Here is a 12,237-nt window from a genome sequence, read left to right as displayed (position 1 = left end):
ATGGGCTGCTACAGTTACATTATAATTACAGTATATTAAACGGGCATAACTACTTAAAGTGTATCAAGGTTGTACTTCCTGTCTATCTACACCGTACACATCATCTAGGTGCACTTTAGTTTGATTTAACTCATCAGAACACAGCTTAAATACATGTAATACCTTTCTAATTGCATTGAAACTGCAGAATATCACACAGGCATAAGCTACTTGTATCCAGATTGCACTTAAGTGTAAGCAGCTGTGTAACAGACTCGGTCTGTAACACGTGTAACAGTAACTACATAATGACAAACTGCAATTACGTAACTTATGAATGGGTTTTTGGTGTTAATGCGATTCATCACGATTGAATGTTTGACAGAGCTAGGTTTGGGTTAAACTGCATGAAATAACATCACTGGTGAACACATTTTATTTTACGTTATGACGTATAGCGCTAGTCAGATTCATTTAGCTACAAGTACACGGTTACGGTGATTTAATGTTCATTGCGCATGATACGTTAACTCTTGCGTATATGTACAAATGTACAAAAACTGAGTATACTTGGGGTTTTAGGGTGCGTTTACACTAGGTCTGGGTTCAAAAACCAAAAAAACGTTGGCTTCTCGATATTGTTTAATTAAAATTTTTACGAAATGATACTGATTTTTAAATCTAAATTTAACAAACAGATCAATGCAGCATGCCTATTATACAATAAATCGCAATAATCCTTGTCCTTTGGATATCAAACAATGCATCGTGTGTTAAATAGTCATTTTATTACAGTTTTCGAACATAAATGCTTTTGCACGAAGAGCACACGAACCGACCATCCGCTTTAATAACCGTCTCAGCATAACATGAGCATGAATGAGCGTCCCAAGCTATGTTAAAAGACACAGAGCAAACCTTTTTTAGAAATCTTTCAGTCAATCAGCGTTTCGGCTGCGCGAAGAAGTCGGCGTAAAATCTTTTAAGCAATATAATTTAAATTCGGATTTACTTCGGAATTCGTTTTGCTAAGCATACGGGCATTGTGACATATTTGTTATTATTTGCATTATTATGTTCTTCAATATTTCACTTGTTTAAACGAATCCCTCGCGGTTTTTGGAAAGTTTTACATAGAGCTGGTCGAAAACACAGTATTGTTCAAACCAGGTCACGTGCTCGTGACGATAACGGTATCACTTTCAAATGCTTTAAACTTTGAAACACGATTTCAAACGTTTGACTCTAGCGTCCCCCCAAAGTGCGGTTTTCGTGTAAACGAACGGCCGAAATGCGTGAAACATTTTCCGTTTTCAGTTGAAACGGCGTCACGTAAACTAGGGCTGTTAAAATAACTCAGAAAACTAAATTCGGTTTTGTACTTGAATTTTGTCAATATTCAAATTACGTTTAAAATGATTTGGGCTTCTTTCCTGAGCAAAATATTGCCGCGCATTTCTCCAAAGCTTAATAAAATAGCGCGACTGTCTTTGGAAAAAGATGCATAAAATGTACTGTTTTTTTAAAAACCATATATATTGAAAAAAAGTTGCATATCGTAACCGTTTATATCGTTGTCGCATTTCACGCACCGCTTTTAAGGCTGCCTGACACAAACCTAAAAAGTGGATTTTAATTAAAATTCGACGTAGCCACATGGAGAACCCAGTCTATTACAGTGACTTTTAAGTGAACCAAAAGCAGAACGCCATCGACATTTACTTTCATCAACATCATCATCTCCTGGCCGCATAACGATTGCGTTTATCGATCGCCTGGTATTGATTCAGGTCAAGTTTAAAAGTAATTTCTGTCAGCTTTAAAATGATGATCATAATAATAATAAAAAATCCCATCGGCCAATTTGACATTTCTCCAACGTTTTTTTATTTTTATCGACCTACACCAAAGCCCTACACTTTTAACCCCGGCCTTCACTAACCAGCATCTTTCGGAGGTGCTCTTTCCCTGAACCTCCCTCCGTGACGACCGCATCTAATGGCTTCATCAAGGTCATGTACGTGGCGGATCTTGAGATTTTTACCCGTAGCGTTCGAGCGGCAGCTGCACTCGGACCCGGGCCAGTTCGTTTTCCCTCACCAGCTGACTTTGGCACGCTTGCTAGGTTGCTTACGGAGAGTCGTGACTAAGCGCTCGAGCGACTCTTGATGGCGTCGCCTGTGACTGGCTGGTGCACTTTCGGTTCTCAGTTTTTGGCGGCGCGATATCTGTGGGATTTATAGACGTGACGCTTTTGGTGTTTGCGGAGTCTGGGATTCGTCAACGTCGATTGACAGACGGCCAGAGGTCATTCCCGCAGGTGCAATGAAGACGCTATATCAGTCTGACACCAAATTAATGAAACCGTATCTCTCCGACTTCAACGTCTGCTTGGTCTTGAGTTATGCTTCCGTTGGAGACGTCGTACGATAAATGATTGGATTTGCTTATCTGATTGTTTCGTGATCTCGATAACGGCACGATCATTTGCCCGAGGGAAAGAAAGTTACGTGTATGAGCATTATTTCAAAACTTAAGATTTTTGTTTATCACATGGAAGTTAAATAGAGATATACAACAGTTAGGTCTAGAATACTAGACTGCGCAGTAAAAGAGACGATACAAATGAATAGAATAAAGTAAAATAAAATAACATTTCATTTTAAAATAGCATAATATAATGTACACATATGAATGCTATAAAATTACAATGATTTAAACGTTAACATTTTAAAGTTAAATTTCATTGATTAAAATAAATTGAATAAATAATAGTATTTTTTTATAGTAAAATGTGAGAAAAAAAAATTATAAAACAATAATACTACTAATGCTAATTAATTAATTATGTAAAAACACTGAAATGATGATAAAATAAATGTCAAATTATAAAGAAATTATTCAAAATCTAGTTAACTCCATTGCTTTTCAATAATTTGTGTGTAGATTGACATGTGAAAAATGATTTACGTGTTTAAAGTGGTGGACATTCAGTGATAAATTCTATAAAAAAATGATAAATTATGCAATATTTATAAAAACATAAATAATTGAATTAGTTTTCTTTTGTTTTAAAAATGGGAAAAAAACACAGCCTCTATAACCTATATTCCTATATATATATATATATATATATATATATATATATATATCCTATATATGGTCACTTTTACGAATGACTTATTTTTTTTTCTCTCTGAAATTGTTTAAAACTGTCCAATCGTGGCGCTCTACTATAAGCAGGCGGGGTATAGGGTCTCTCACGGATCGATGTGCTGTACAACGCTCACTCAACTTTCAAGGCTGAGATCTACCCTGTTCTCTCTCTTTCTGTTCGTCCCGTGAATTACTCCCAAACTGCTTTCACCGCCCCATTTCTCTCACGTTCACGCTTCTATTGGACGGCGGGCCTCGGGTAGCCTTGAAAACCCAGCCCTTCATATCTCTCCCGAAGAAGTCGTTACAAGCCCTCTGACGACTTTTTTTTTTTTATTGCTCTTCTGTCCGGAAGAAGACGAATGTGCATTAATAAATAATAGACTGAAGGGTTCATAAAAAGCCGTGAGCCTGTCGTCCTCTGAGATGACTTATCGAGTGTTGAAATCTGAGCCGAAAACTCTTTCCACGGCGTGCTGTTGTTTTGCACGTCGATGCTGATGGTTTGACTGGTTTATTACGTTTTAGATGACTTGGCTGCGAAGGCCAACATCATCATCGACCCGGCGGAGATCCAGGCCACGTCCATGGATGATCTGGATGAAGATGAGGAGACCGGGGCTGCGCAGGTCATCAGTCACGTGTTTGTCGTATAACGTCATTTTAAGATGTAATTGTGGGAAAAAAGAGGTTCGAGGAGTGTTTTTGGGTTTACTATAAATTCAACGGCTTCAGTGAGGCTGCATTGATTCGTCAAAATACAGAAAATACAGTCATATTATTAAACATTACTACAATTTAAATAAACTCTTCTCTATTTGAATATGTGTTAAATATCTTTCCTGAGTCACATGATTCAGAAAAATCATTGATTGATAAATATTGGAGGCATTACTGTTGGTTAGCCTTAGCTTATGCTATTTTTATTTGTAATTATAATAAGAATCTTAAATAGGATCATTATGTAATATCGTATATCGTGTAATATATAAATGGGATCTTATAAATATAATAAATATATAAATATATATAAATAAATATAATAAATATATAAATGTTAAATGTTTTTTATTTAAATTATGATTTATAGTATATAATATATTACATATTCTTTTGAATGTTATGTATTTTTTTATAATTATGTATATTTCACAACTTAAAAACAACAACTGTTGAGCAGTGTACGTATGAAATAGGTCATAAAAATATTATGTATTGTTTGTGAAGGTGAATTAAATATAAAAAAAGCATGCATATACATTTCATAATTCACGCATACACATTTTGTAATGTAAAATAAAATAGATACATAGCTGGACGTGATATGTAAAAAAAAAACCAATGGTTAGTTTATTTAGTTTTATCTTGAGTCCTAGCCCTTCAAAACTGACGAGAAGGACTTTCTAGCTCACAAAAAGAGAAGCTATAAGAGAATATGGTTGTCCATGAAGGCCCGTCCTCGCTCGCCTCTGTTAGCCGTGTCCCTGGTCCGGTGCGGTGTGTGTGTGTGAAGGTGGATGTTGGTGTGTGTTTGGGCAGAGGCCGTCCGGAGCCGTGGCTATGGGTGGAGCTCTGGCCCGTCCCAGCTGGTTGAGTTCCCCGACGCTGGGCAGAGCCAACCGCTTCCTGAGCACCGCCGCCGTCAGCCTCATGACCCCCCGGCGACCCCTCGCCCCGCCGGAGAAGGTCAAGGTCCGGACCCTCGCCGTGGAGCAGAGGACCGAGGAAGACAGTGAGTCCGGACGCTTTCCTGCTCTTTAAAGAAAGACATCGTAATCCTAATCAATGCAGATGTGTCTTTCGCTGTTTTTAATAGTTACGTACATAATGTTTTTTGTACTGCTAAAATATCCAGATATAAATTTCACCTGAAAACTCATTTTAATAATTAAGTATTTGTGTTTTTTGCTAAATATTGTTGCTTTTTTTTGTAAAAAAACAAATGTTAAATTATTTGAAGCAAAATTGAGTACTTACTGTCTTTTTAGACTGTTCTTCTTCTTGTTTATTTCTATTTATGTAATTACATGTGCTATGACAAGTATGTAGTATATTTATTGTTTGCAAATGCCCTTTTGTAAAATATCTAAATATCCATGCAGTCGTATTAAAACTATTGGATTTGTCATACTAGAATACTAAAACAAATCCTAATAAATTAGTTGGAAGCTAAATTTTGATGTTTTCAGAGAGTAGGTATTCTTAAAACTAGTTTTTCTTATCCAGTATCCAGCAAATTTTATTTTAAACATTAAAAAAAAAAAAAAAAAAAAAAAAAAAAAATATATATATATATATATATATATATATATATATATATATATATATATATATATATATATATTATTGTGTGTGCTTATATTTATATATGCTTATATTTATATAACTTTAATATCATATTATACAGTGTATATATATATATATATATATATATATATATATATATATATATATATATATATTATAAATGTAAATATTTATGTGCATTTTTACACATAGTAAATATATACAGTAAACACACATAATGTAAACAAAAAAACCATTTATTTTGGATGAGATTAATTGTGAATAATATATATATATATATATATATATATATTCTTATAAATATATTTTTGCAATAATTATATTGTAAAAAGTGCTCTATAGATATACAAATGTATTATGATTTGTTTTCAAAGCAATATATTCAATGAAATGTAAAATAAAATGTATGCAATTCAAGATATAGTTAGAGAACATAAAATCTCCAGCACAACATCTTAATAAATGAAGCGAATACGTGTTGTTTTAAGGATGTTTTGATATCTTTTTTTAAAAGTCAGCGTGACTTCAAAACACATGTTCTCAGACAATCAGCTTAGCAATGAGCGTCTCTGAAAAAGAAACCAAAATGATTCTGTAAGTGAACTCCGGGGGAACGTGACGTGGTTTTAACCTCTCCCCCTCTGCCGTCTCCAGTCGAGGGAAGCCATGGAAACGATGGGCTGTTGCTGGGGCGACCGTACGAAGAGCCCGACCAGCCAATCACGGAGAAGTCTCTGCTGGAGATTCTGGACGGGGTTGTGATGATGTACAATCTGAGCGTTCACCAGCAGCTCGGCAAGGTACCGGCGGGACACGGGTCCAAGCTCTCAGGGCCTTTTAGGGCGCAGTACATTTATCACAACTGGAGCGAAACGCACAAAAAGATTTAATCTATCTTTCACCTTCTAATCAAAGATAAAAGGGTGTTTATTAATGCTAAATCATTTTAACGATAAAGTTTATTACATTTATTGAAAAATTACATTTTAATGGCTTATTGCCAGAGATAGTAGTAAAACCAATGCTTAAATTTAACAAAATGTATTATTTCTTATTATTATTTATTATAAATAAATAAAAATAACATTATTATTATTATTATTATTATTATTATTATTGCTTTAGTTGTTAAGCAATTAATTGATTAATTATATTATTTGTTATATTATATTTTTATATTTTTATTATGTATATTGCATTATAATTGCTATAGTTCATTAATATTGTGTCAAAAGATGATACAAAAACAAGTTTGATCTGTATAATAGTTCTCAAACAAGTATTTTAACTAAATGTATTATTTCTTATCATTATTTATTAAATATTATTTATAAATAACATTATTATTATTATTATTATTATTATTATTATTATTATTGCTTTATTTGTTAATTAATCGATTAACTGATTAACTATATTATTTATTTTTATTATTTATATTACATTATAATTGCTATAGTTCATTAATATTATGTCAAAACATGAAACACGAAAACAAGATCGATCTGTATAATAGTTATCAGACACGTATTTTAACAAAATGTATTATTTCTTATTATTTAATAAATATGTGTGTTTATATATACATAATAAATATACACAGTACACAAATATATTACATGAACAAAATGTTTATTTCCGATTCATTGTTCATTCTTCACTTTGTCTTGCGTGGATAGAGTCCTTTGATTCAGAGCGTCCGGCGTGGCACGGTTTGTCGTAGTTTCAGCGAGTAAAACACGGACTCCGTCCCGCCAGCGTCCACCGTAATGTTTCGCTCTCAGCAGCGAGGAGAAAAGAGTCAGACAGAAGAAATGTGTGAAGTTTCTATAATTCATGCTCTTGGTAAAGTGCTTCGCTCGGCAGCTCCTCGTGTGTGTCCTTACTCTTGAAGACGAGGATTTCAATCACGGGGAGCGATTGCTCTCCGTAGTAAAGAGGTTCCTGCTTTTTCTCTGCCTCTCATCGACGCATTCCTCTGCACATCTAGTCTTCTTTCGGGCTTTCTTTTGCAGTCCTGTCATGGCTTTCTCTAGTTTAGACCTCTCCAGAAGAACATCTTTCTCCATTGACGGTCATTGGAAGCAGCCGTGTGTTATACACAACGTTACGGCGACATTGTGGGGGTTTTTTCACGTGAACCTATAGTATAGTTGCTGAAGACTAGTGCTTGAATCATGTGGGCCGCTTTTACGCCATCATATTTTTTTGGGATGGTACGTCTCAATCGCTTCATTGGCAAACTTTTCTTTCAACGCTGTCATCTGGAGTCCTTTGTGTTATTCACGAGGTTTTAATTGATCCTAATGGCACCTTTGTTTTAGAAAACGATTGCGAGGAGCCAATCAAATGCATTATTGAAATGGCTGAGAACGGACCGTCAGAATGTGAGCCGTGAGTAATTTATCAAACAAGCTGTCATTCATCAAAAGGAAAGTGTTGGGTAACTATGGAAACGGTGCATCGCCTTGGCTCCGTGTTAATGGTATTACAGCGTGCAGCACGATGAAAATAATCTATTAGAGGAAAGGATAACGGTGTCATTGAGAAAGGAAAACAGTGTTTCAGCTCAATGTAATAGTGAAGAATGTGCCATTCATCCATTTTTCTTTCAGCGTACCAGTTATATATTCACACAAAGACTCAGATTTGTGCTTTTAATGAGCATTTTAGTTTACACTTAAACATATAAGCTTTAAACATCCCCAAAACAAATTCAATGACGTCAGAAAAACGTTATGCTTTATTGAGTATTTTAGTTGGTAAACAGCTAATTTATTGGATATTTTTGACACTAAACAGTCGAATAGTTTTGATAACGATTTAGGAATAATTTGTTAAAGAGAGCAGAACAATGCACATTAAATTAATGAAGAATAAACCATAATACCAATAAATAAATACATCATTTATAAAATGACAAACATAAAGCATAAAAATATAAAGCAATAAAAAACAAAATATAAATAAATGCATACATGCATAGATACATGAATAACGCACACGTGATAAAAACAAACAAGCAAACAATAAATAAGATTAATAAATAGAAGAACGACTCAAACAGAACAAAGCGAGTAAAAACACAACGACAAGAAAAAACAAAGAATGCGAACAAAAACGCAAACATAAAAAGCAAAATAAAAGAACAAAAAACAAGCCAACTAAAGATAAATAAATAGGACTGCATAAAAGAAACAAAAAGTGGAACAAAGAACAAGACAAAAAATAAAGCATAAACAATAAAGCATGAAAACAAAGCAAAGCATAAGAAAAAAAAAGTATATGCATATATTTTCTATTTAATGTATACCTATATATTGCCACGTGCAGATCTGTAGAAATAAAACGACTCCTAGGTCATTTTTTAGACCTAATTTCCACACGAGTGAATTGCAACACATTGTTTCATTGCTTGACTGACGGTTGCAGTTTTAATCCATGCTTTAATTCACACATAAATAATTAAAATCTCACACACAACAGCGAGGGGCTGACGTTTATTTCTACGAAATAATAAAGCGTAATATTTCGGTTCCTAAAAATGCTACCAGTGAACTGGCGAGTAACAACAGTTTATGTCTTCATCAAAGCCAAGATTTATTCTCATCTGGTCCTTGTCCGAGCGCTCCTTCTTCTTGACCCTGTTAATTAGTCGTTTAGCGAATATTCCTCATCCAAAGCGATTTGCTCAGTCAGCCTCCCCGGAGTAACCTCAGGTCAAGTATCATTCTCGCCTCTTGTGGGATTTGAACCCACAACCTTTTGGTCACCAGCCAAAATCTTTAAATGCTAGACTGCGGCAGCAAGAAGAAAATTCTGCCTCGCTTTGCACTTCGGTTTTCAGAAGTAATTAATCCCAAGGTTTCCTTCCTCCGGGGAGTTTTTCAGCGCCACTGCTGATCCGAATCTCTTCACCGGTGAGACGCTTTGTTTCTTTGTTTTACTTTTAGAACAACAGCCATTCGCTGAAAGTGCCCTACAAGTCAAATTCAATTAAAAGTGAAATGGATGGCGCGGTAAGAGGAAGTGGGTTTTGATATTGAAGTTATCCTTCGATGACGTACCGAGGCTTTGGAAGGGAATTGAAAGCGGCTCAGTTCACGCTGTGATTTCTCTCCGGCGCTGCTGGATCCTGATGAGGTCGTCCGTCAAGCAAAACCGTCTGATTTGACTTGCATGGACTTCGTAAAGGCTTTGTTAATTGGCACGGTGGCATCAGGAGACCTGTCTTTATTATCGATATGCGGAAGAATTCAGCCACAGTGTGAAGTGTCACCGGCGCATCTCGTCGTTTCACCAAGCTCTAACGCTTTTTTTATATTTCCTCTGAATTTGAGAGAACTGCATGACCGTAATCTCAATATAATCCAATACTCGTATTTTGGGAACAGCCCAAAGCCGTTTCTGAAATGGAAATGAGCTGCACACTGATTTCTCGTCTTCATCCAGAGTGCGAAATGAAAACTGAAAAGGAAATGCAACCTGGACAATCAAATAAAAATTATTTTAATGAAGGTTAAGTACTTAAGTTGCTAAAAGCAAAATGTAAAAAATAAATGACGAAGGCATAAAATGAGTCGCATTTAAAGCGAAACACGAATACGCGTTGCATTCTCAGCATTGCCACACGGAGCGCTGTTGTTCTGCCAGGCTTCGTGCTTAAATTAAATAATCTGGCACGGCGTGACTAAATTAACGAAGAATAAAATAGAACTAACTGAAACTATTGAAAACTAAACTACCATTTTAATTGGAAAACTAAAAGTTAAATGAAAACCGAAAAGAAATGCAACCTAGACAAATAAAAATTATTATTGTAATGAAGGTTAAGTACTTAATTTGCTAAAACTAAAACGTAAAAAATAAATCACAGTTGCATAAAATGTAAAGTGTCAATAACAATAATATATAAATATTTCTAAAATGGCACCAAACGAATAAATGAATGCACATGCTTTTAGCTATACGAGCTAGAAGAAAAACAGCGCAGGTCATAATCCAATACAGATATGTGCATTTTGTGATTGCCACAAGGGGTGCTAATGAGCACGAGCCTTTCTTTTTAAAGAGGTGATATTTATTTATTGTTTGCTTGCTTGCAGAGATAGGAGTCTTTAATACTAATACGATACTAAATTTGCTAACATAAAAATAAACATTTAAAATATAAAAGCAAATTCAAAACATGAATAAATACTACAATAGTATATATAAATATGATTCTAGCTACAAACCTCCAGAAACACGATTACCACAAGGGGCGCTAACGAGCACCGATGTAAACGCGTTTTATGTAAACGCATGTCAGCTGCAAAAGTGAGACATTAAACGTTCAAAATGAAACTTAGAAGGGAACTCTACTGCCCCCTTCAGTACAGGAGATCATTTCAGCCACAATAAATATTAAAACCGAAATGGGGCATAGGATTTCCATATATGTTTGCGTATACTTAATTGCATAGCATTTCGTATGTTTCTGGCGTTTCGGCTGTAGCAGGAGAGCTTGTGTCCTCTCCAGTACTGAAACCATGTCTCTGCTCACAGTACAAGGTTACTGCGGTGATAATGTTCCCTTACTTCCAAAATTGGTGGCTATTTTGAACTCCAGCAGGATGCCTAGCGATTATGTTGGAGGCAATTTTCTGTACATGCTCTCGGTGAAACACACCGAATCTGATGGCGTCTTGGTCCTTTCTGCAGATGGTGGTTGTATCGGATGATGTTCACGAGTACGCCGTCGCCCTGAAGGACACGGAGGAGAAGATCGCCCGATGCCCGAGCAGAGTGAGACCGCCGCATTACAGTGTTACGTTGCTATTATAGTCATAAAGACTTAATTAAGAACACATTAATGTTTATATTCTTTTTTTTGTTCGTCAGAGGGCGGATATTTTAGAAGAGCTGCAAAAGAGCCAAAAAGTGTTTGCTGAAAAACTGAACCACCTGAGTCGTAGGTTGGCCTGGATCAATGCCACCATCTACTCCAAGGTACCATCGAAGGGCCAAAAACATAGGGCGAACCAACTGTCTCGCTAATTTCAAGCAGTGTCCTTTTTGTATCTGCAGCTAGGGATACAGTTTTACGCTGACGAGCTCAGTGTGTGGTGTGCGTTTTGCGACGCGCCCCATAAACTCCAGACATTTAAATTCAGCCTCAAAATGGCTTTTCAGAAGGGCATTTAGGAACAGGAAGTAGTATGTAAACTCGCAGTAAATGTCAATGCATTCATCACAGAACTCTCTGCAACTTTAAAGGGGGTTGTATGATAACCGTTCATTAAGCTGCAGAAATGTCGGAAATGTAAATCAATAAAATTCATTCAGAATCCAAAAATTTAGTTATTTTATTTACTAAGATGGATAAATTTCTGAAATGTAAAACTATATATATATATGTTTGTGTGTGTGTGATGTGTTTAAACTAAATTAATCACTTTTAAAAGGGTTATATGATATTTATTTATTGACGTTCAGAAATTATTATATCAGAAATATTATAAAATGTATTTTTGACCATGATTTTATAGAAGTATAAAATATGAATACTTATTTAAAAAGATATTTATACTTATTTGTTTACTGATGGCTTGATTAGGCTGCACAAATAATTTTCTTTGTTTCCAGAAATATAAAATAATAACGAATAGTGTTTTTAAATTGTTAATAAATTGCAATTAAATAATAATAATGATGATTACAACAATAGCAATTAATTGGTTTTCAGTGTAGAAATAATAATAATAATTATTAGCAGCTTTAAAGTGGTCTTATTTATTTTTGTATTTACACTAA

The 12,237-nt window shown here is 35.0% G+C and overlaps 1 protein-coding gene across 1 annotated transcript in view; it reads left to right on the top strand.

Annotated features, from left to right (window-relative positions):
- LOC122334047 (E3 ubiquitin-protein ligase RNF123) overlaps positions 1–12,237 on the top strand; it is a 95,728-nt gene that overhangs the window by 14,598 nt on the left and 68,893 nt on the right. Inside the window, 5 exon segments of the mRNA XM_043231948.1 lie at positions 3,664–3,764; positions 4,675–4,867; positions 6,097–6,242; positions 11,146–11,229; positions 11,326–11,433. Coding sequence (XP_043087883.1) covers positions 3,664–3,764; positions 4,675–4,867; positions 6,097–6,242; positions 11,146–11,229; positions 11,326–11,433 — 632 coding nt within the window.

This window comes from Puntigrus tetrazona, unplaced genomic scaffold (assembly GCF_018831695.1).
Source record: "Puntigrus tetrazona isolate hp1 unplaced genomic scaffold, ASM1883169v1 S000000472, whole genome shotgun sequence".
Classification (NCBI taxonomy): domain Eukaryota; kingdom Metazoa; phylum Chordata; class Actinopteri; order Cypriniformes; family Cyprinidae; genus Puntigrus; species Puntigrus tetrazona.
This window is presented reverse-complemented; position numbering and strand designations above follow the sequence as displayed.